At 45.2% G+C, this 25,160-nt stretch overlaps 1 protein-coding gene and 1 long non-coding RNA gene across 2 annotated transcripts; one reads left to right on the top strand and one right to left on the bottom strand.

Moving 5' to 3' along the window:
• The first annotated feature begins 10,054 nt into the window (after window positions 1–10,054).
• On the top strand, window positions 10,055–19,187 carry TGOLN2 (trans-golgi network protein 2). The gene is made up of 4 exons (XM_080982514.1): window positions 10,055–10,212; window positions 11,765–12,867; window positions 15,520–15,603; window positions 16,679–19,187. Exons 1-4 carry the CDS (start codon window positions 10,098–10,100, stop codon window positions 16,682–16,684), a joined length of 1,308 nt encoding a protein of 435 aa, XP_080838640.1. The 5' UTR covers window positions 10,055–10,097; the 3' UTR covers window positions 16,685–19,187.
• Window positions 16,953–23,246, bottom strand: LOC308463900. Its single transcript, XR_013979804.1, has 2 exons — window positions 22,728–23,246; window positions 16,953–22,683 (listed from the first exon to the last, which is right to left on the bottom strand). It is a non-coding gene; the product is annotated as an uncharacterized lncRNA (long non-coding RNA).
• Window positions 23,247–25,160: the final 1,914 nt, after the last annotated feature.

The raw sequence follows: 25,160 nt of genomic DNA, 5'->3' as shown, positions 1-25,160 counted from the left end.
GCTCTTCTCTTCCACCCCCTCCAAGCCTTTGTTTGCGGGGGTGGGGGGAGTTGTTTTGTTTCCCTCCCTACCCCCCTTTCCCCTGCCATAATGAGCTTGTGTAGGCAGGTCCTAAAACTATTGTTGTACCTCTTTGGGGATCTACTGGACATCTCATTAAGCGGCTGAGGGTAGGTGAAGCACTTTTTCAAGAGCTTGTTATCGGCCCTCTTGAGTGTGGGTAGCATCTGTGGTTCGTGCTCCTAGCTTTGTGCATCTTTCTTTTGGAACAGAGGTTTGCTTCTGCCACTTTTGCTTGCATAACTAATTGTGGTCAGTGCCGGAGATGCGCCCACCCACCTCCTAAGTCTCTCTTCAAATCAAAATCTTTCTCTCTCCCCCCCCCTCCACTAACTGAGATGCTTAATGAGGTCCCAGGGGGACCCTGCAGAGAGAGAACTAATTAGGGACTTGGATGCAAAACCATCGAACGGCACAAGACGAAACGAGGGCTTCCTTGAACCCACCTTTTGTGACAGACCATGGGGGAGGAATACCAGATGTCCTCCTTCCTCGTTCTGCACATCGGGGTGAGGCTGAAGCCTCCCCCCAGCCTCCGCTGGCCTGCCCAAGCAGCTGGTGCAGAGGCAGAGGCGACACTTAATACATTTTAATTAGCATCATTAAACTCTTTCAATTTGCTAATTGTTTCTCCTTTTGATCTTCTCTTCTGACCAAATTAACCCTCCAGGGAAGGAAAGGGATGATATGTGTGTGCTTTAGAACCGCTTCCAGCCAGGTGAAGACTTCATTATCCATTGTGATGGAGACCCCTATGGGCAAAGCTGGCTGCCAAGATGGGGTGGGGTGCGGAAATGACCATGGCGGAGGATGCAATCTGAGAGGTAGACCGCAAGATGCTTTGCACTGTTGCAGGGACACTGGGGCACACCTCGGATTGGACATGGTAGCCACTGGAGGCAACAAAACGAATATGCTGTGCTTGTATGATGCTGCAGAATAGATTTTTCCTCCTTGATAGGTCTAGCTAAGATGACTTAATGTTACTTGCATCTAGCTCGGTTGGTTAGAGCACCGTGATGATAATGCCAAGGTTGCAGGTTCAAACCCTGTATGAGGCAGCTGCATATTCTTGAATTGCAGGCAGTTGCGCTAGATCAGCATTTCCCAAACTTTTTAATGTCTAATGTTTTACAGTTTTTTAGGTGTTGTAAGCAACCCAGAGTGGCTGGGGCAGGGGTCGGCAACCCGTGGCTCTGGAGCCGCATGTGGCTCTTTTACACCTTTGCCGCGACTCCGGGGCGGATACTAGCGAGGGGAGGAGGCGCATTGTGCGCCCCAACACTCCCCACTGTGGCGGGTGCTGTATTGGCTGTGACGTCGCATGGGGGCGGTGTGTGCGTTAGTCACGCACCGTCCCGACGTCACCTTCCCGCCCACCCGCCCGCTACATTGTAAGGGGCATGTACGCTGGTCACTGCATTGAGAGGGGGCATGTACGCTGGTCACTGTTTTGAAGGGGAGTGAAGAACACACACACAAAAAAGGTAACTTGTTAATTTAACGTTTATTTCTATGAGGAGGGGTAATTCTGAGGGGTCAAACAAAGAAATAATTTTAAAAAGTGACAAAAAAGTTATTTTTATAATGACGAGTTTTGCGGCTCCCAGTTTTTTTTTCCCTTTGGAAACTGGTCCAAGTGGCTCTTTTTGTCTTAAAGGTTGCAGACCCCTGGGCTGGGGAAACCCAGCCAGATGGGTGGGGTATTATTGTTATTATCATTATTATTATTATTAACAGGAATGGAGGTATATTTAACTAGTGCGGCATTCACATGGGACTGCATCTCTCTCCTAGCCTTTAAAAAAGTCATTTAAACTAGTTCATGAACTTCCTGCCGTGGTGGCCTCCCAGAGTAGTTTGATACTGGAATGCCTGTATGAATGGGTTCCGCAGGAGGAACCAATTAATCCAGCTTCCCTGGGCAGAAATTTATAGCTTAAAGAGCTTCCAATTGTAGTCACATGGCTGCCAGGGCAGCAGGAGGAGAGGAATCTGCAAGAGGATATAGGACGGCTTCCTTGTATTCAGTGTAGTTATGGAGAAAAGCAAGAGGAAGCCAGGACAAATCAGTTCTATATAAGGAATGCATGCAGCCCTGCAGTTTAGTGCCGAAATTAGTTAGGAGAGTTGGTTCAGCATATGCTAGTTAAACATGGGGGGGGGGGAGAGAATCATGTGAATCAGTGCTATTTTTCTAGAAAAAGAGGCGCTGGAACTCACCACGAATGCCTCCCTTGTTCTCTTGTGAGGGCAATGGCGCCCACCTGAGAGGTGCTGGAACTGGGTGTCAGTGAGTTCCGGCTCCCAAAAAGCTCTGATGTGAATCCATCCACTAAAGCACTCATATTTGTTTGGCAGGTGTCAAATTGCCATGCTTCCTTGACTTCTTTTCCTCCCCTGGGACATCAACTCAAGGCCATCATCCAATTATTGAGATCCTGGTTTTTTCCCAGTCTGCAGAAACTTATATGTACACACACACACACACACACACACACACAGAGCAGCCGGCAACATTCTGCAAACCCTCCCACCCCTGGCAGAAGCACCAAAGAGTCAGCTTGCTGCTTAAAAATAGCGGAGGTCATATCCATTACGTATATGTGAGTTTTGTACATGCATATGTGAGTTTTGTAGAATAAACTACTGTACTCATTGTTTGTTTCAATTAATTTGCACAAGGGTGTGTGTGTGTGTGTGTGTGTGTGTGTATGTGTGTGTGTGTGTGTGTGTATATATATATATATATATATATATATGTATGTATATGTGTGTGTGTGTGTGTGTATGTATATGTATGTATATGTATATATGTATGTTTCTAGTGAAATTGAGTATAGCACTATAACATCATTCCATAACTTTTTCTCTTTTTTTCCAAATTAGTTTTTAAACCATTTCTGGTTGCTGCCATTAACCATGTTTCTAAAATGTTGGAGACTGGCAAGTATTTATTTCTTTTTGAAAAATAAAACAAAATACAGTGGTGCCCCACAAGACGAATGCCTCGCAAGACGAAAAACTCGCTAGACGAAAGAGTTTTCCGTTTTTTGAGTCGTTCCGCAAGACGAATTTCCCTATGGGCTTGCTTCACAAGACGAAACTTCTTGCGAGTTTGTTTCCTTTTTCTTAAAGCCGCTAAGCCGTTAATAGCCGCTAAGCCGCTAATAGCCGTGCTTCGCAAGACGAAAAAACCGCAAGACGAAGAGATTCGCGGAACGGATTAATTTCGTCTTGCGAGGCACCACTGTAGCACTTTGGAATTGTACTGCTCCAGCACCCACCCACAGCATCTATGCCATGCCCACTGGTGTGGACAGAATATTGTGGGGTAATGCTACATACAGTTTGGAAGCAAACTGCCATAGAATTCCACATGTGTTAAGACCTATCATTCCTGCTGGGAAACAGATTGTGCCTGCTGTTGCATTGTTAGTCTTTATTTTATGATGGCCTAGAGAGAGAAAAAGAAAGTTGTCGGCAACTAAATCTCTGTCTCTCTACACACTCTGATTTCAAGGCACCTTCAAAGCACCTTCTTTCCCTCAAAGAATGCTGGGCGCTATAGTTAGCTAAGAATCATAATTCTGTGGGTGGTAACCCACAGTGCCCATAACTCTTCTAGGGAAAGAAGGTCCTTTCAAAGATGCTTTTTTAAAGGCGCCGTGAGTGCACAGCCTGGTTTTTGTGTTGGTTAGACCTAAAATTGTTTCCTGGGAGGGCAGCTTTGCTGTAGCATTTGTGTGAGCATTGCGGTGCTAGCAGAGATAAAAATGAGCTTGTGTGTTGATTTTTCTGACTGCTCAGGACAATTTACCGTACTTTTCTGTGTATAAGACTAGGTTTTCTTTTTTACTAAAAAATTATGTTAAAAAAGGGGGGTAGTCTTATACATGGGGGCACTCCCCCCCCTTTTCTTAATTTTGAGTTCCCCAATATAGAGGGTGTCTTATACATGGGGGCGTCTTATAGGCGGAAAAATACGGTACATAAGCAACGCATAGGGGTGTGTATTTCTTCTCCTCTGAAAAGCCAGCCTCCTCACTGCTGAGCGGCTTCTAACTGTTACAGAAAAGTTAAAATCTTATTCATGCTAAGAGTTAGCACACTCAGATCTAAATTATTGTATAAATCTTAAGGATAAGGTAAAGGTAAAGGGACCCCTGACCATTAGGTCCAGTCGTGACCGACTCTAGGGTTGCGGTGCTCATCTCGCTTTATTGCCGCGGGAGCCGGCATACAGCTTCCGGGTCATGTGGCCAGCATGACTAAGCTGCTTCTGAAGAACCAGAGCAGTGCACGGAAATGCCGATTACCTTCCCGCCGGAGCAGTACCTATTTATCTACTTGCACTTTGATGTGCTTTCGAACTGCTGGGTTGGCAGGAGCAGAGACCGAGCAACGGGAGCTCACCCCGTCGTGGGGATTTGAACCGCCGACCTTCTGATTGGCAAGTCCTAGGCTCAGTGGTTTAACCCACAGCACCACCCGCGTCCCTAAATTCTTGTATAAATGCCCAAATAAAGAGAAACTGAGGAGCAAGGGGATTCCGAGGATTTCTGAAACATTTACTTAGAGCCATGGGTGCCCCAAGGATTTTCAGGTTTCTATTTTGAAGGCATCCCGCCCACCCAGACCACTGATTTACAAAGCAGACCTTGCAAAAAGTTGCTGCTCCTAAGTTTACAACATGATGATGATGATGCCTGGGACCCTTATAAGAAAGAGCAGCTGCCCAGGTGTTGTTGTTTTTTTACTTTTGCTCTCTCTCAACACTTTTGTGGGGAATGCTTTCTGCCCTTTTTTCAGGCACAGGAATGTACATTTTTAAGGTACTTTTTCAATACCTTAAAAATGTTAAATACATTGTTTTTGAATTTTTATCCTTTACATTTGTGTGTTTATCAGTCATGCATGCTTTAGTTGAGATTCCTGCATTGGGGGGGGGGGGGGTTTGGACTAGATGGTCCTTCGCGCTCTTACAGTTATGTTTTTCTATTCTTTGTGAGCTGCCTTGAGGGGCTCTTTTGGCTGAAAGGCAGCATTTAAATAAATGATAAGATCTTAAGAAGATAGGATATAAGATAATGGATTGTTAATCCTGCCTCCGCCTAGGCTCTTGACAATTGCCTATACAGTCATACCTCGGGTTACAGACTTTGGGTTGGGGCCGAAACCCGGAAATACCGGAATGGGTTACTTCCGGGTTTTGGCAGTCGTGCATGCACAGAAGCGCTGAATCGCTCTTTGCGCATGCACAGAAGTGCTGAATCGCAACCCGCTCGTGCGCAGACGCGCTGCTGCGGGTTGCGGACGTGCATCCTGCACGGATCACGTTCGCAACCGGAGTGTCCACTGTACTGACATTGACAAGACTATGGCTCAGCCGCACAAGCATCAATGGCTCATATCATTTAATGTAATATCAGTCATGCCGCCTGAGCTTACATGTATGTATACTCTGAAACAGCTCCTTCATCGTTCACCTATTCCCGGTAAAGTCTGCATGGGATCACAATCATGCAATGTAATTCTATATTTATGCAGAAGTTAAGGGTCCAGGGGGGCTTACTTCCTGGTAAGTGTGCACAGGATTCAAGCATTAATAGTTTGTGATGCGTCTCTCTTACTGGTCTGGTGGACCCAAGAAAAACAACAACTGATTCTTGGTAGTTCAGCATAAACCTCTAGGTGAGTCATTCAGTGTCCTAGATTCTGGTTTACAAATTCATCATGCACGGTAGCCGAACAAATTGAAACTCAGCAGTGCCAAATTAGCTTCCTCTGGCTAACCAATTTCTTTCCTACAGTATAAACTCACCTGCTCTGGCTCAGTTTTCTCTATGTGGGAGCATATTCAGCAGTGTTTGCATGGAGGGAACTATTCCAAGCTCTTCATCTTTTCTGGATGAGTTCATTAGGCACAGCTGCAAAATATAATGCTAATTCTCTACATTTTATTTCCAGATGAAAAAACGGTCTCCCTTGCATACACAAAAGAAACGTGCTGATCGTAAAGGAAAAGCTGGCTTCGAAAGGAGTGTTCCCATAGCCCATAGCCACGTTCACGGAAATGAATATTTTTGGTAACCGGTTGTGGCAAACCCATTTAAAAAGCGTGGCGAAACCAAAGACAATGCCATTTAGGTATCATTTGTAGGGCTGTTGGAGCCGTCCCATCCAGGCTGCTCCGTGCAGAAAAATCTTGGCAAAGGTTTCGGTTTGGGGGAAATCAGGATTCGCATAGCAGGCTTAAAAATCCCTGGCTGTTCAGAGACTTAGCAGAGACCGTGACATTTCACAAAACCACAAAGTCATGAGTGAAATCCTATCAGTCTCCTGTGGCTCAAATAAGATGCGGTGGTGATTCTCTCCCTCCCTCCCTCCTTCCCTTTCCCCCTCCCCTCAACTCATGTGGGTATGTCCTCCAAAGTATGGGAAGAGCTCCAGACGTTCTTTTCTAAAGATTAAAAATGCCAAGGCTCCAATTCTGGCCAGTGCCTTTAAATCAAGCGAGGGCAACCCGCAATCCAAAGGAGTAACATTCAGCCTAATTTCATGTGTGTATCATGTATGAGTGAGGTGGGGGTGGCAGAAAGAGAAAGGAAAGGCAGCCTGCTAATTTTTGGCTCTGCCAGCTGCTGACTTTGGCCATGAACTCCAATGGTGTACATCTTGCCAACATATTACCCGCAAGGAAACTAGGCCCTCAATGGGGGAAAAATGGTTCTGCATTCCTGTTACAAATTCTCTGCGGCAGCAAGAAAAGCTACATACCCCAGTCATGGTGACAGCTTCCTTTTTTCTCCCCCTTTCACTCAGAAAATAAAACTTTTCCAATTTAATAGAATATCTCTGTGATTCCACAGGTGAAGGTGACCCAACCTGTCACTAGGTTATGGCCTATATTAAACGTCTCAACTGTTTTCTAGGTTGCGTTCGAGCCATTTCCTTCATTACGGTCCAACTCTGCTCTCTAGGAATCCACTCGTAAGCCTACCCTATCCGAAAGGCATTGCTTTCATGCTGAATTTGTGTGTGTCCCCTGACATTAAATTGTAGCTTGAGTGTGGAGTAATCGTGATCCAAAGTAAATTGGGGGGGGGGGTATTTAAACTTCTCATCACAAACTGTGGTCCCAATGCAGATCACCCCGATTCCAACATTTGGGGCTCACTAGACTACACATTGTTAGACATTTTGCAACTGAGTTGCTATTCTCTTTCCATCTTAAAGCCATGATGTGGTGCTGCTAAAATGTCCACGTCTGGAAGCACCCCAAAGTTTGGGCCATAATTTTATGTGTTGAATTGGCCTTAATCCATGAAGAAAGGGCAAAAACATGTGTGTGTGAATCATATAAACATGCTTTTATTATTATGACACACTACACCAGCTGTAATAATTGTTAAATTGAGACAAAGTATAAATATGCCCACATTTATATTGATTATTTGTAATTAAGATAGTATATGAGAGGATTAACAACATCTGGAGGGTTATGGTCTCCCCACCCATTCCCAGCATTATTCACTCAAACAAAGGCTAAGGAGACTACATTGTTTCATCTTAGTACAATGATGCTAGTATTTAATGACTCTCCCTAGTTATTTTCCCTTCTCTATTTTCCGCCTTAGAATAAAACCGTGAACCTTTACTATAACCAAAGAAGGGTAAATGCCTGATCCAAATGAGTTTGCAATTATTATTTTTGAATCCACTTTTAAAAACCATGTAATGTGAATTGTCTCTCTTCTTTCTAAGTTGATATCTTGTGTTAATTCCCCCGCCCCCCCCCCAGAATACCATAGAATTGGGGGGAGGGGGCACCAGGACAAACTTCTCAAAGATCTGACAACTCTCTGTCTCAAAAAAAGAACCCCGCCAGTTTATGGTAAAATCTAAGCTTTTCACTCATTCCCTGATTTTTAAGAACTCAGGAAGCATATAGGCCACAAGATGGCGCTCTATTACCATTGTCAGAGTAATTTTTTAGACCTTCTAACAAGCTTTGATGTACATATAGCAGACGTGTATGTGCTTTAAATCTGGTACCCTCCCCGATGACTGCAGTGGACTCCAGTTGGCAAAAGCTTACACCAACAGAAACCTGTTAAGTCTTAAAAGGTCTTCATCACATGCATTGCTGTAAGAGATTATCAGCACATTTACCCCTTGGGAAGAGCTTCTCTAAGCCCCTTGATCCATAGTAAAGGTAAAGGGACCTCTGACCATAAGTCCAGTCGTGACCGACTCTGGGGTTGCACTCATCTCGCTTTATTGGCCGAGGGAGCCGGTAAACAGCTTCTGGGTCATGTGGCCAGCATGACTAAGTCGCTTCTGGCAAACTAGCGCAGCGCACGGAAACGCCGTTCACCTTCCCGCCAGAGTGGTACCTATTTATCTACATGCACTTTGATGTGCTTTTGAGCTGCTAGGTTGGCAGGAGCAGGGACCGAGCAATGGGAGCTCACCCCGTCGCGGGGATTCGAACCGCTGACCTTCTGATTGGCAAGTCCTAGGCTTTTTGGTTTAACGGTTTAACCCACAGCACCACACGCGCCCCTTTGATCCATAGTACTGTACAGTTAACTGCTCCTTTCAACACTGAGGATGCTAAAAAGCACACACTGCGATTTAGCCCATTCAGGGGCAGCCAACGTGGTGCCCTCCATTATGTTGCGAACGAGAACTTCCATCACCCATGACCACTGGCCACGCTTGTCGCTTCCACTTTGTCCAGGTATCCAACTTCGTCTAAAAAAAATTGCTTCCATTCATCTTTTCAGTAGGAACCTATTCAATGGTGTTAGTATACCTTTTGGTTCTCGGGAGCAAAATTTCCAATAGCTCAGCCAGGAATTCGTAGTTACACCATCAGGATTGTCCCTCACCATATCATATTCCAAGGGGGGTTGAGTTTGCAGCACTGCATCTATACACTTAAAAGATCCTCTGGTAGCTCTCTTCTTAGCTATAAATTTTGGAGAAACAGCTTGTGGGCAAAAAGTTTGATTGGCCATTGGCCATGCTAGCTTGGGGTTGATGGAAGTACATCACACTGGGCTATCCTTTTAACAAATTTCCACGCTGCGATCTTTTTTGATCGACATTCGTTGTCCCTCTCTAAGTGGAGGCAAAGGAAAAAGCACTGTTGCCACAAAAAAGCGCTGCAGCCATTCAGACCATATAAGAGAGCAAATGTCGGGGGGGCGGGAGGGTGCTCATCAGACAAGAAGCCATCGCTTGTGTTCTTTAAATGACAGCATGCCCTGAAATTTTTTACGGATTATCATGGTACATGGTCATGCATTGCAAGCAGCCCATTTTAATTTCCTGAAACCAAATTCATTGCAAGTTGTAGAAGCTGAGTCCGCTCCATTCTCCGCATCCTCTCACTTCGCTTGCCCTAGGCCATGGGTAGGCAACCTAAGGCCCGGGGGCCGGATCTGGCCCAATCAGCTTCTAAATCTGGCCCACGGACGGTCCAGGAATCAGCATGTTTTTACATTAGTAGAATGTGTCCTTTTATTTAAAATGCATCGCTGGGTTACTTGTGGAGCATAGGAATTCACTCATTTTTTTAAAAAAATTCAAAATATAGTCCGGCCCCCCACAAGGTCTGAGGGACAGTGGACTGGCCCCCTGCTGAAAAATTTTGCTGACCCCTGCCCTAGGCGCTGCTTTGGAAAAAGGCCAAGGCCAACAACTGCTGGGGGATCCCACACGCTCGCCCTCCCCTTTCCAATCCATTTCAAGGGCAGCTTTTGAGGGGGTTGTTGTTGTTGTTTTTAATTCAAAAAATCCGGGCTGCGTGTCACTCTACATTTTTTTCTTTTCGTAGCTCTACTATCGGCCCGCTCCTTCGCTCCTCCTCCCAAGCGTTCGCGGCGGAGAGTCGGGGCCCCGCCCCGCCCCGATCTCGCGAGAGCAGCGGCTTCAAGAACGCGGACAATGGGGGGGGGGCGCACCGGAAGTAGACGTCTCTCTTCCGTTTCCTTGGCCAGAAGCGGAAGGAACCCCTTCAGGCCGGCATGGCGGCTGCGTGGCTGGGCTTCCTGCTCCTATGCGGCCTGGTTGCCTTCGGCGCTTCGGCGCCGGCGGGCACAGAGGAGGATGCCTCGGAGAAGGAAGGGATTGCTGACCCAGGTAGGTGGGGAGTTTGTTTCCCGCAAGCGTCCCTCCCAGCCCCCCCCCCCTTTTGAGAAGCGCTGAGGGAGAGCCGCGCTCTTGGGCGCTCTTATCCGAGTTATTTTGCCTCCTGCGTTTGACGGCGTTTCCACCTCTTTCTCCTCTGCGCCATTGGCCCTTCCGTGGGGAATAAGTTCAGGGTCTGAACTCTGAACCCGCATTTCCCTGGAGTTAAGGCCAAGTTAAGGTGTTACGGGGGGGGGGCGTTACTGGTTGTGGAGGCGGCGGCGTAGTATGGTCAGAGCAGGCCTTTTGCGGGGTGGGAGCAGTGCCGGATTTACGTATAAGCTAAACAAGCTATAGCTTAGGGCCCCACTTTCTTGGGGCCCCCCAAAAAACTAAAGAAAAAAACTGGATGTACATTTCCAAAATATAAGATAAAAAAACAAATAAAATAAAACCTACGTACAGCAACAGTGTTTTGTGTTGTGTAGGCTCCTATTTGTTATGTGCAAATGGCTTTAGATACCTACTAGGTCCATAAGTTACTATATAGCATATAGTAAAGGTAAAGGGACCCCTGACCATTAGGTCCAGTCGTGACCAACTCTGGGGTTGCGGTGCTCATCTCGCTTTATTGCCGTGGGAGCCGGCATACAACTTCTGGGTCATGTGGCCAGCATGACTAAGCCGCTTCTGGCGAACCAGAGCAGCGCACGGAAATGCCATTTACCTTCCCGCCAGAGCGGTACCTATTTATCTACTTGCACTTTGACGTGCTTTCAAACTGCTAGGTTGGCAGGAGCAGGGACCAAGCAACGGGAGCTCACCCTGTCGCGGGGATTCAAACCACCGACCTTCTGATCAGCAAGTCCTAGGCTCTGTGGTTTAACCCACAGCGCCACCCACGTCCCATATAGCATATATTCAACACAAAAAACAGTGACAATTTGTTGTTGACAAAGGACAGCTGGACATATAAAGGGCCCCATTACCTTTAGTAGCTTAGGGCCTCATCAAACCTAAATCCGGCCCAGGGTGGGGGTAGAAGTGGGGCCAAAACAGTGGGAGGCCCCTGACCACAGCAGAGCTCTCCAACCATGTTTAGCGACAAGCGAGGCCATCCTGGATCAGCCATGAAGTCCATTGCCTAAAATTGCTTGTTAGTCAGTAGTTACTCCTTAAAGTTGGCTACCTGGACCCTCTCTGGGAAAGTGGCTCCTTTCATTTGGGAAGATGGTGAGGTGCAAGTCGGTTAATGGGAGACACAGGGCATATTAGCGATGGGGGATAATGGGCGCTGTGAAGATGAGATGAGCTTTGATGAATGCACAATTGAACTGCAGTATAGAACACTGCACTACTCGTTTCTGTAGTAGATATGCTTCAAAACATGCTTGGCAGAATGGAAAAAGACAACAGGGGCACACCTCAAGAGATTTAGAAAGTGGAGGTTTGAGCACCAGGTGGCCTACCAGTTCAACTGGCGCACAGCACAGCAGTATATTTACATTTGTGTGCAAACTACATGGTGTGACATACTAAATGTTCTTTCTTTTTTTCATTTCAGGGACTCCCATTGGGAATACAGTTCATGAACAACCCCAAGGTGATGAGTCTCTTCCCAAAGAGCTAAAACCTGTTGATCCCAAGCAACTCCTCCAACAGGCAGATGCCCCTGGAAGCTCCCACGGTCTTGAGTCTCATGCACAGTCTTCTCCCGATAAAGCAAAATCTGTTGATTCCGATCGACCTCCCCAACAGCCAGGTGCCCCTGGAAGCTCCAAAGGTGATGAGTCTCAAGCACAGTCTTCTCCCGATAAGGCAAAAACTGTTGATTCCGATCAACCTCCCCAACAGCCAGGTGCCCCTGGAAGCTCCAAAGGTGATGAGTCTCAAGCACAGTCTGCTCCCGATAAGGCAAAAACTGTTGATTCCGATCAACCTCCCCAACAGCCAGGTGCCCCTGGAAGCTCCAAAGGTGATGAGTCTCAAGCACAGTCTTCTCCCGATAAAGCAAAATCTGTTGATTCCGATCGACCTCCCCAACAGCCAGGTGCCCCTGGAAGCTCCAAAGGTGATGAGTCTCATGCACAGTCTTCTCCCGATAAGGCAAAACCTCTTGATTCCGATCGACCTCCCCAACAGCCAGGTGCCCCTGGAAGCTCCAAAGGTGATGAGTCTCAAGCACAGTCTTCTCCCGATAAGGCAAAAACTGTTGATTCTGATCGACCTCCCCAACAGCCAGGTGCCCCTGGAAGCTCCAAAGGTGATGAGTCTCAAGCACAGTCTTCTCCCGATAAGGCAAAACCTGTTGATTCCGATCGACCTCCCCAACAGCCAGGTGCCCCTGGAAGCTCCAAAGGTGATGAGTCTCATGCACAGTCTTCTCCCGGTAAGACAAAACCTGTTGATTCCGATCGACCTCCCCAGCAGCCAGGTGCCCGTGGAAACTTTCAAGATGATCAGTCTGAAGAAGATCAAGAGGACGACAAAGAAGGTGGAGAGGGAGAGGGGACTCTTGAAGACACCCAGCCTAAGCATGATATGGGGAACTCCCGGGCTAGTCCAACGCCCAAGAATGGACCTGAAAACAGCCACTTCTTTGCCTATTTGGTGACCACAGCCATTGTTGTTGCTGCCTTATATATTGCTTACCACAATAAACGAAAGGTGGGTGTTTTAACTTTTGTGAGTGTGAGCCAGTCTTGGTGCTTGGCAGAATATGTGCAGTAGTGACAGAAGTTTGGCTAGACATAATAGTGCTGTGGTCATTAAAAGAAGGATCATTATATTTCTCAGTCAAACTTACCGTATTTTTCGCCCCATAGGACGCACTTGAAGGGGAGATCTGTGTGCGTCCTATGGGGCGAATGCAGGCTTTCGCTGAAGCTGGGAGAGCGAGAGGGGTCGGTGCGCACTGACCCCTCTCGCTCTCCAGGCTTCAGGAAGCTATCAGCAAGCCTGGGGAGCGCGCGGGAGTTCCCGCAGGGCTCCCTAGGCTGCGGATAGCAGCCTGCTGCCTGGAGCACGGGGCGCCCTCCGGAGGGCACCCCGTGCTTCGTGCAGGTGTCCGCAAGCCTTGAGAGCCCGGCGGGAGTTGCCGCTGGGCTCGCAAGGCTTGCGGATAGCAGCCTGTTCTGGGGTCGGGGGAAGCTCGGGCGTCCCCCGCCCCAGCCCGGTGGCTGGGGGGGGGGAAATAATTTTTTTTTTATTCATTCCCTCCCCCCCAAAAGGGGGTGCGTCCTATAGGCCAGTGCGTCCTATAGGGCGAAAAATACGGTATTTTCAAGTGAAGGCTGGGACAAGAAGCATTCATTGACATTAGTGTGATAAGTGGGCTTTTCTAATTACAGCACATTTAATCTACCCCCCTGCTCTCTGTGCAGGATTATGCTCCTTGGTCTGACTTTCTCCCATCTTCCTGAGTGGTGCAGAATATAAGAGTTTCCATTAAATTAGTGGGATGTGTAGGGATGGATTGCCTTCTCTTACTTTGTTTTAGAATTTGTAGCTCGTTGTGCATTTCCAGGGAGGTCCTTTGGAGATGTGTTTCCGTATACTAAACTTAGCCATCACCAGTCCCAATATGCGTCATGGGTGTGTAGTGGGACCACTTTCTTGGACCAATCAGAGGTGTGCTTTAGGCCTGTATGATACATCGGCGAGGACCAGGGCCAGGATACATTGGTTTGTGTATCAGCACTGTATCTTGAGTGAAACTGCCAGTGTTAGAAAGGGGATAGAAAAGCTAGAAGCCAAATGGCTCCGGGGACCTGGGTTGTGGGTGCCAGAACAGAATGTGTAGTTGCCACTGCGGGGTGTGTGTGTGTGTGTGTCAGCAACACTTTTTATTTATTAGTTTGATAAGCATGAATTAATATGCAATTCACATAAGTGACACATTGTTAATATAACACTTTTAGCGGAAATTGTTAATATGTGTTTAATTTGGTGTTTACAATACAATTATTGGTACTACGGTTTTCAAAACACACTACTCTTTATTGTTAAACTCCTTAACATATTGTCCATCTTTAACATATACAGTGGTACCTCAGGTTACAGACGCTTCAGGTTACAGACTCCGCTAACCCAGAAATAGTACCTCGGGTTAAGAACTTTGCGTCAGGATGAGAACAGAAATTGTTCAGTGGCGGCAGCAGGAAGCCCCATTAGCTAAAGCGGTACCTCAGGTTAAGAACAGTTCCAGGTTAAGAACAGACCTCCAGAACGAATTAAGTTCTTAACCCGAGGTACCACTGTACTTGGAGGCTTCAGTCATCCTTGTTTCAGTCATCCTTGAGTGTCACCCAGGCGAAAAAAAATGGCACCGAGACTTTTTGAGGTGCTTGTAAATGGAGAATCTTTAGGCGCAAAATGTGTCTGGCTCCCTGCTAATTTCGAACCCTGGAAACCGCTGCTGCTATTTGTTGAAACTTTGATTCAGATACTGTGTAGTGGTATAATTGCATCAATTCATATGATTTCCTGAGGTTTGTGGTAATGCAGTTCCTCTTACTTTGAGCAACAAGCACCTTGCAGTCCTCTTGTTCCAGCTACATGCTTGTAATGTTTAAGAAAAGTCACAGGAAATTTTGAGGGGCGTAGTAAAGTCAAGTGTAAGCAGGGGTGTGTTTTGAAGTGAAACCAGAAGAATGCTTAATGTTTCTAACTTTCTGGGGTTGCTTTGTAACTTCAAATGAGATATATTTTTTTTTTTGTCAGGGATATAGAAGTCTGGAAAACATGGAATGAAGTGGGAAGAGAGGGAAATCATTATGAAAGCCATATGCAGTCATAAATGTGTACAGTGGTACCTCAGGTTAAGAACTTAATTCGTTCCGGAGGTCCGTTCTTGACCTGAAACTGTTCTTAACCTGAAGCACCACTTTAGCTAATGGGGCCTCCTGCTGCTGCCGCGCCGCCGGAGCCCGATTTCTGTTCTTATCCTGAAGCAAAGCTATTAACCTGAAGCACTATTTCTGGGTTAGTGGAGTGTCTAACCTGAAGCGTATGTAACCCGAGGTACCACTGTACTAGGGAGTAAGCCTGAATGTTGTTGAACTGTATTTCTCATAGCTCTGTTGGCCGTACTGGCTTGGAATGATTGGAATTGTTGTCCAAGGACACCCAGAGGACATCCCATTGGCTTTCCCTGCTGTTGGCTATCTTCTGACCTCTTTCCTTTTCATCTTGTTTTATGCTGTGTTTTCTGTTTTAATTGTAGGTCTGCACATTTTAATGAAACATTGGGATATAAATGTTGATAAATCAACTCTAGCTGCTGTCAATTTATCTACTTGTTTGTTCTTCCACCCATAGATTATTGCCTTTGCTCTCGAAGGGAAAAAATCAAAGTTAACCCGAAGACCCAAATCCAGTGACTATCAGCTACTGGAACCAAAGGTATGTTCTTGCCCTATAGCTTCTTAAGCAACTCCTCTGAAGTTATTGACCAGATTGGATTGGATTGTATCTCTGAGCAACTGCAGTTAAAATCTGTACAAAGGTACAATATAAGTCAGGGATGGGGAGCCTCAGACTTGGGGACCACATTCAGCCCCAGGCCACACCCCTCATTGGCTTGGCTTTGCACCATCTTTGAGTATTTTTGCCTGGCTGGAGTGTTTCTTTGAACTGGTGTGTGAACAAAGCTAAAATCCCCAGTTTTTGCTCTGCCCTTATTTGCCTCTGGCCTCACCCACCACTGACATCTGCCTCCTGAAAGCTTGCTCAGATGGGAATGCAACCCTTGGGCTGAAAAAGGTTGCCCATCCCTGATACAAGCCAGACATTTCTCTCCAAAGACAGCTGCAGGTGAATTTAAGGGTAAAGGAGCCAACTTATTAAAAATCTGTAGTCTCCTTTTGTTCTCTCTGTTCTTAAACAGCGTGTCTCTTTTGCTGATTACCAACTGAGAATGATAGGCGCATGAATATAGTTGCATGAGATACATATTGTGTTTGTGCGGTAATTCCTAATCAACACTGAAAGGACCAAACCAGAGGCAGGAGTTGAATGCTTATTGTGCAAGTTTGGCAAAAGCTTTATGGTGGAAGCATAGAACTGCTCTTCAGCTAGAGTGGGAAGAAGTCGGGTCTTGGAATAAAGGATATGCCAGGTCAAAGCATTCCATATTGAGTAAATTACAACAAATGCAGCAGGCCAAAAAAGATGCAGCATTAATCTGTAGCTTATTAAGATTTACAAGTTTATCCTTGTTCATAGATGAATGAGTCGTTTGTGCTGTAATGTTAATGTGTTTAACAACCTGTGGAGGGTTGCAGGTTAGCCATCCCAGGTCTTCAGGACATTCCTTCAAACTTGTAAGAAATCTGTTAACTTAACTTTACATACCCAACATTGTGTAATATTAAATGTCTATCTCTCTCTCTCTTTAATCTGGTGTAGAATACCATCAGTACATTTGTAAATTGATTTAAATCTGTTTTTTCTTTCTTTTTTCTTTCTCTCTGTGCAGATCTAAAGTAAACCCAGAAATTCTTACATGATGCTGTGTTGAATAAAAAAAACCTTGTTCCCAGTATGGGCACACACAAAACATGGAGGAAGTCTTGCCTTCCGTCATGCATGAGTACAGCCCTGAAGCCTATCAGCTCTGCTGTTGTGCCCCGGGGGAGGGAGGAGCAAGAAGTGCTTTTTCTTGTGCACGTGCACTTTGGAAATGATTATGCCTCAGTCTTTCTATCCAGTGTTTGTACACCTTTTGGCTACTTGAAGTTGAACTGTGTCCCCCCCCCTACTGCAACAGAAGAACCCAAAGGGGATAGTGTGTGTGTGTGTGTGTGTGTGTGTGTGTGTGTGTGTGTGTGTGTACATCTCTCCAAATGATGTGGTAAATGATTTCTACTGTGTCAAAGGGCTGGATTTAGGAGGCACTTTGTCTATTGAATTCACAGCTTGGCTTCCTTGCCTCCTGGCTTCCTGGCATTTTCCTAAGAATTGACCTGGTGAGTTTGTAGTTGACTTTGATGAAGGCTGTCGACTGCTGTCCATGGTATTGAACCAGAAGTTCCCTTTGTGCTCCATTGCAGTAGCCGAGGCATGTTTTGCCACACAGACCATTTGGACGTCTTCTGTTTGTAGATGGCAATTTTGAGAAATAATTATTCAACAACAAAACTGCTAGAGATGTCAGAATACGTGAAAAGGCAGGATCATCATACTCGGCTTGTGACTTCCTAATTCTTGATAGATTTGGCATATTTCTGATTCACTAGAGACTAAATGTCAAATGATCAGGAGGCTGCTGGTGTAAAAGACTTTGGGTTGGGGGTGTTTGAATCCCTTTCCTCCCCTCCCTCTGTGCCAAACTTCTTAGAGAAGAATCTTGATTGATTTGTAAATCGATAGTGCCATATCCCCATTCCAAAATGTCACAGGAGGATGGCAGTTGTGTCCGGGGCTGTTCCAATCCACCGCAGGCCACAAATAATTTAAAGATTATATACCCTTGGCCGATCATTTTCAAGGAAAAGAAAACTGTAAATATTTGCTGTTTGATGTCACAAATGCACTGTCTTAGCACTTAAAGAGACCCTCGCTTCTAAAAACCAAGAATTTAATTGCTTGTTACATAAGTCTAAAAGTGTTTCTTCACTTCAGAAACCTAATTTGAGGCACCACTTCTTAATTGTGAAGGGCACTTGTGTAAAATAGATCACCAATGCACCACTGAAAATGGTAGTTCATGAGTGTGTGTATGTGTAATTGCATAGCAGTGCTGTTTTCTTTCCTAAATCTGAATTTCTGGTAATTCCACAGAGCAGGTTGTAATGCACAACAGCCTGTTCTATATAATGTGAGTTTAGGTTTGGTGGCTTTCACCACACTGCAAGTGTTCTTTTAGGCTGGTTTTATTTTTATTCACCACGAGGAAGTGGAAATGAAATGTGAATGAGAAAGTAGTTTTGATGTTTGCCTGAGGTTGCATTTTGTCTTGTGTATTTCCTCTCAAAATCCTTTCCTTTCTCAAATGGCATGAAACCTGTTAAGCCACAAGTTGTCCCTCTCCGAAGGACAGTGGGGGCCCCCATCCTTTCTGCAGTTCCTTTCAACCGATTCCGCCTGCAGAAATGAAGCCAGTTTGTGGCATGGAGTCCACTTCAGATGGAGCAATTGCATTTTTGAATGCTCTTCTGTGGGAAACTTGCTTATCTGGTTGTCTACTGTGCAATGATAAATTTGCAGGCCGTTATGAGCACAGGGGAGCCTTCAAACCCGATTCTCTCCTTGCAACCCCCCAGCAGTTCAATTCCACCACATCATTCTGCCGCATGGGTAGACTAGACCCAAGACAATTTGCCCATGAATCTTTGCTATCTCATGGAAGTCCATGGGCCAGCTGTAGACCATTTGGTTTTTAAGTAGCCATACAGATAAGAAACACGCAACAAATGGAGAGGATGGGTATTGCGTGTCCCCACCGCCAACTGGCCAGTAAATGACCTCTTGGTTTGCAACCAGCAGATGAAGTTCCTCTTCTGGCACATAGTGTAAATTTCTGGAGTGCAGTAGGATTTCTGGCTCCGAGCTGTTGGTGAATAAGCACTGGTGGGTGGATTCTGTCATCGTGCTTGTTTCTCTAATTCTAAAAGAAAACTGGGAATGTCCCCCCCACCTTTCATATATTTTGTGGTATTTTTACCTCAGGCAAAAGGCTAAAGTTTTAAGCAGGTAAAAGCTTGCCTGCTATTTCTGCATTCAATTTTTTAAAAAGCTGAACATCACTTGAATTGAGTTCCGTTGCTGGATCACATTCCTGTCGTGGGGGTGGGTGGGGTGGGAGAGGGGCTTTCTCTCATTTTTTTTTTTAGGTCACCTCCATTCCCTATTTGATCCCGTAAGTGTGCTTCTGGTTTTTGCAGCTTTTAAAAAAAGACACTTTAGGAAAAAAAAGTTCAGGCTTGTTTTTAATCAATTTGTATTTTCCCTTCTGTGTGGTGAATTAAATAAATGGATACATGAAACCTTTTGTTTTCTTGAAACATCAATTTCTAAACTGTCATAGCTAGGTAGAGAGATTATAATGAGATCTTTTCTCCGGGCCTCTGCACTCTGTTCCAACTATCCAATTTCCCCTATTTCCTATTTTTCTAAACTGGAAAGCCCTGGGTGTTGTAACCCTTTTTCACAGGGGAGTTGCTCCAGCCCTGTGATTAATTTGGTTGCAAGGTTACAAGATCTAAGCGTCTTTGTTCTGAAAACACATCTCACACTCCTAAGTCACCCCACCTCAAATCATCCCTATGGAACCATATAATGCTATTTACTTTTAGTCATGTGAATGCAATCTCCATTAACTTTGTAGGGTGGAGAAAGCAGTTTCCTTAGCAGGTGGTTCATCGGTTTGGCTTTCACCTGCTAACAGACACAAAAGCAAATGTACAAGTCTAACAAAGCGAAAGCTGCTGACTTCCTGGTGCCATTTAGCGCATTGACACTGTGTACATGTTAGTTGTCAGGATCTTCGCGTCCTGGAGGGAGATCAATCTGATAATGGTCTGGAACAGGTGTAGGTTACATGGTTCTCTCCAGATATTTTGGACTACAGTCCCCATTCTAGTCAGTGTGGCTAATGGTCAGGGATGATGGGAATTGTAGTCTGCAATGTCTGGCAGGCACTTGGTTTGCTGCTCCTACTCTAGGGCAAACAGCCAGGCCACAGCAGGTCTAGATTCCACTGTAAGGAATGAATTTGGCATCTTCTGCATGCAGCGCTTGTGCTTGCTCGCTCCCCTAAGGGAGGTGCTGGTTTGTTGACAACACGTCATCGTTGGAAAGTCCGATGATGAGGTGGATCTCACATGGCCCAAGTGATAGAGGTTATGTTAGCTTTCAGTCAACAAGAGTACAGTAATTGCAACCCAGTCGGGTCCTGGGAAATTCCAACACAACCTAGGAAATCACATGCAGGATGATGAGTGGTCGAGGCCCCTGCTCCTAACAGCTAGGATCCTTTGATTTTATTTTAAAATGAAATAGTTCCAGTGCTGCCTCATAAAGGGGGGGGGGTAGGGTAGAATCAAAATTGTAGTGTTGGATGGGACCCTGAAGGTCATCCAGTCCAACCCCCTGCAATACAGGAATCCTGCCCACAGCCATCCCTGGGTGGGCCTGAACCACCCGGTTAGCAGCCAGACACACTGACTCCTTGCGCCACAGGAGGGCTATCACTTTGCAAGAAGGAGTTGCACTGGCTTGGGATGCCTAGCCCTCAAAGTTGGTATGGATGTCCTGTATGTTCACCTCAAACGTATTTTAAGCTTTCAAGGTGTCTAGGGGCACAGAAAGAGGCAGCCTGCAACAGAAATTTGAGATAACTGATCATGGTCACTGACTGCATTACCTGGCCAGTTTGGGCCATTCCTTTGAGATGATAAATACCTTAGTTAATTGAATCCAGGTCACAGGCCTACCCTGTTCATACACAAAATAATGCCCTTAAGATTGGATCTGAAAGATTTTTAAGTCAAAAGAACCATTGGGAGATGTTTCCCCAAGATACTTCCTTTGGCAGAGGAAATATTTGGGTCAATAAGAGTCAAGATTGCTTCAGGATTGCTCTCCTGTCTATTTCAGACGTGGTTTATGTACTTATTTATGTGTGCTTACCTTGTGCACTTAGGAACTTTCATTTTATTTATGGCACCTTAGAATTCTTGTCACACAGGTCTTCTGCCCATTTCAAATCTTTCTAGCCATTTTATTTTAAGGGTGTTAGCTTTGGTTTGGCCTAGTGCTTTCTCTGCTGCTCCCATTATGTGTGCATTTTCTTATTCATCCTTGCTAATGTTCCTTCTGTTGAAGCAAAGTGGAGCCTTCCATGCTCTGAATAAACCTGTCCTTAAATGCTTAATTTCTGCTGCCTTTTGCAGTGCAAGATCTGAGGGGACTGGCAGACTCTCTGCCACTTTCCCACCCTCTGCCATTGTGAGTCTTGCCCTGTGCTCCAGAGCTGCCTGCAACGTGAAATGGATAAAAGTTGCTACTTGTGCTTTTATTTTTTAAATAATCTTTATTAATTTAAATTACACACATATACAAAGAATTTACAATCTCATACTACAAAAAGAAAAAACAATTAAGAAAAATGAAAATACAGAAAGAAGAAAAAGCAGATTTATGTGCATAAAAACAACTTAATCTTCCTAATTAATACTTAAATAGACACTTAAATAAAAAAGACTTCTGACAAAACAAGTCTTCCAATCATTTTCATTGTACTGTTTATACTGTTGTTGTTTTCCCCGCACAGTTTTATATACTTTAATATTGTTCCCATCTACTCCACAAATGGTATTTGTTGTGTTTACAAGTATCACTCAAGTTCTGCTAATATGGTGTGGTTGGTACAATGTGATCTTATATAATTCTTAAATATTCTCCATTCTCCAAATATTTTCTGGTTCAATACTCCTCTAACTTTTCCCGTCAGTTTTGCTAGTTGTCATAGCTGTCAACTTTCAGATTTGAAAATAAGGGATCAGCAGCCTCACCTGTCCCGGGGATAGTCTACGGGATATCTAACAATCCGGGATAGCAGCGGGAAACGGCGCTGGAATAAGGGATTTTCCTGCAAAAAAAGGGAAGGTTGACAGCTATGCTTGTTGTAAATATTCTAACATGAGTATCTGCCAATCTGCGATTGTCGGTATTGTTTTGTTTTTCCACTTCCTCACCACAAGAATTCTTGCTGCTGTGGTGGCATACATGAACAGTGGCCATGTCTTTTTAAATTTCTAATGGTAAAATTACCACTGCTACTTGTGCTTTTAATTGACTTATGTTTCTCTCTCTCTAATCTCGATCAATGTCAGCCAGATAACTTTTCACTACTGCTTCTGCTGAACTTTGGCTTATTTTGGAAAGAAAAATAGCTTTAAATAACTTCCAGAGGGCTCTCAGGGCAAGCAGTCATCTTGATTCAGCATTGCTCCACTCCTCAAAGGGCACCGGTTCCTCACCCCTATTTTAGGCCTGTGCCAACATCACCTACTTGCCATTGTGCAATTTGTTTTAAAGCACAGTTTCACTTTAAACGAAGAGCCAGGGCCCATTTTATCAACTTGCTTGAAGATAAGCAAACCAGGCCACCCGCAGGTTGATCTGATTAGCTGGAGCCGATTAGCAAAGCTCAGACAGACTTTGTTAGGAGGGTGCAAAGTTTAGGGCACTAAAACCTGGGTGACACTGGTGCCTGCCTCCTGTTGTTGGTATAGTGGCACCATCACCTAGATGTTATTCCTGGAAACACAAGGCAGAGCAGGAAACGGCAGCTTTAGTTGCCAACTGCTGGTTTTATTTTCCCCGTAAATAGCAGGGAGAGGAAATTTGTTCTTGTAATTGTTTATGGCAACCTTACAGAATGAAGTCTGTAGTGGATTGCAGGCATCTAGCGTTTGGAGCCCAGATAATTCTTGGATAATTTCAGCATGATCCTAGCTAGAAGTGCGATGTCTTGACCTGATCACTGCAGAAGCTTGACCTGATCACTGCAGAAGCTTGACCTGATCACTGCAGAAGCTTTATAACTGCAAAAAAAGGGGAAGTGCCTTTCTTACCATAGGATTAAAGGACATTTGGGTAGCAGCAGCTCTCTTGACTCATAGCATCGAAAACAAGCCTTGACAACTACTGCAATTAAGGGCTGGCTGAACGTGTGATGTGGGGAAAGGAGATATTGGGGGCGCGAGGCATAGTTTGTGCCTCGTGTCCAAAGTGTGCACAAGTTGTATGTGCATAAGATCTCTCCATGTTCTCTGGGACACTGCAGAATCTTTAGGAATTTTTAGGAGAGCCAAGATGGCTTTTGGATTGCTCTCCTGTACTATTTTAGGTCCGTATAGTTAAAGCTATGGTTTTCCCAGTAGTGGTGTATGGAAGTGAGAACTGGACCATAAAGAAGGCTGATCGCCGAAGAATTGATGCTTTTGAATTATGGTGCTGGAGGAGACTCTTGAGAGTCCCATGGACTGCAAGAAGATGAAACCTCTCCATTCTTAAGGAAATCAGCCCTGATAATAATAATAATAATAATAATAATAATAATAATAATAATAATAATATAATATAATGATAATTTATTATTTATACCCCGCCCATCTGGCTGGGTTTCCCCAGCCACTCTGGGCGGCTTCCAACAAAACACTAAAATACAATAACCTATTAAACATTAAAAGCTTCCCTAAAAAGGGCTGCTTTCAGATGTCTTCTAAAAGTTTGTTAGTTATTTTTCTCTTTGACATCTGATGAGAGGGCGTTCCACAGGGCGGGTGCCACTACTAAGAAGGCCCTCTGCCTGGTTCCCTGTAACTGAGTGCTCACTGGAAGGACAGATCGTGAAGCTGAGGCTCCAATACTTTGGCCACCTCATGAGAAGAGAAGACTCCCTGGAAAAGACCCTGATGTTGGGAAAGATGGAGGGCACAAGGAGAAGGGGACGGCAGAGGACGAGATGGTTGGACAGTGTTCTCGAAGCTACCAGCATGAGTTTGACCAAACTGCGGGAGGCAGTGGAAGACAGAAGTGCCTGGCGTGCTCTGGTCCATGGGGTCACAAAGAGTCACACACGACTAAACAACAACAACAACAACTATTTTAGACATGTGGTCTATATACTCATGTATGTGTGTTTACCTTGCACAGTTATCTACAGTTATTCTGTATTTGAGTCCTTAGAATTCCTATAGCAAGCATCTGGATGACCAGCCATGAAATTCACTGGGTGACCTTGGGACATTTCACTGTCTCTCAGGTGAAGAATAAGATAACCAGATACACAGTGCTATTTTTCTAGAAAAAGAGGTGCCAGAACTCACCATGAACACCTCCCTTGTTCTCATAAAAGCAGTGGCGCCCACCTGAGAGGTGCCAGAACTGGCTCCAAAAAAAAAGCCCTGCACATGTTCTTCCTTGAAGGAAAGTTAGAATATAAACAAACAAACAAAAAATGTAGTTATTTTCTTAAAAAACAAAAACAAAAATCCTTTTCGACATTGAAATAAGGATGTAGAAACTGGAGGTCCCTCTCTGTCATCATCACTAATTCTTGCTATTTTAAAAAATGCCATTGTTTTTATTGTAAACTGCTTTGAGCTCAACATCGCTGTTGGAAAAGTGGAATACAAATACTATCGAATCACATTATCAAATCAAATCACAAGCTTTGAACTTCATCCTGGCTGCAAAAGGGGCTAGTGAATTTGAGAGCAGCGTTCGAAACTCCCGTTGTTCTGGGCGCGTTTTGCGACAGGGAATTCCATTAATGCGAGCAGTTTCTGAGCCTAAGATTACAGATTAAAACTGCCACTGCTGGAAGAAAAGGAGGACCCTTTTCTGACTCCCCACTTCCAGCCACTCTCTGAAGACTGGAGAAGGGATCTTCACAAGAATATTAGGGGGGCGGGCAGGGGAAGTGTGGGTTTGTTTTTTGCAGTCTTCAGATGAGGACTAGACCATGTGAAAAATGAACATAAGATTTTAGCTGCAGTTTATTCATTTTCAGCTTTGTATTTTTATTTTAAAAAGCATGCCTAGACTTTGCAGTGCCCGTAACCTAGGTTTAAGGTGCCATTTAGCTCCTAGCTTTCATATCCCAGTTTTTAACACTGCTTGAGAGATGATTAGCTACCCTTCATAAATTTTGCCTATCTTCCCAGAGAGGGCTACCTGGTGTGATGGCCTGGGATTCGGACTCAGAGGCTGAACCTGAGGGATCCCAGCCTGCACAGGAGTCCCCGCCTCCAGAACCAGCTGAGCCGGGGCTGGGGCTTGAGCCTGAAGGGTCCTCACCTGTGCTGGACCCTCAGGTGCAGGCATCAGCTGAGTCTGCTCTGGCTCCTGAGATGATGGAGGACCCATTGCCTGCAGGTGCTCCACTCTCAGCCCCGTCAGAGGAAGCTGAGGTTGCCTCTGGGTCCGGTAACCCTCCAGCCTCTCCT

This window comes from Podarcis pityusensis (assembly GCF_964106645.2).
Source record: "Podarcis pityusensis genome assembly, chromosome: 15".
Lineage (NCBI taxonomy): Eukaryota > Metazoa > Chordata > Lepidosauria > Squamata > Lacertidae > Podarcis > Podarcis pityusensis.
Note: the sequence above shows the minus strand (reverse complement) of the source record. Positions and strands in the feature narration are given on the sequence as shown.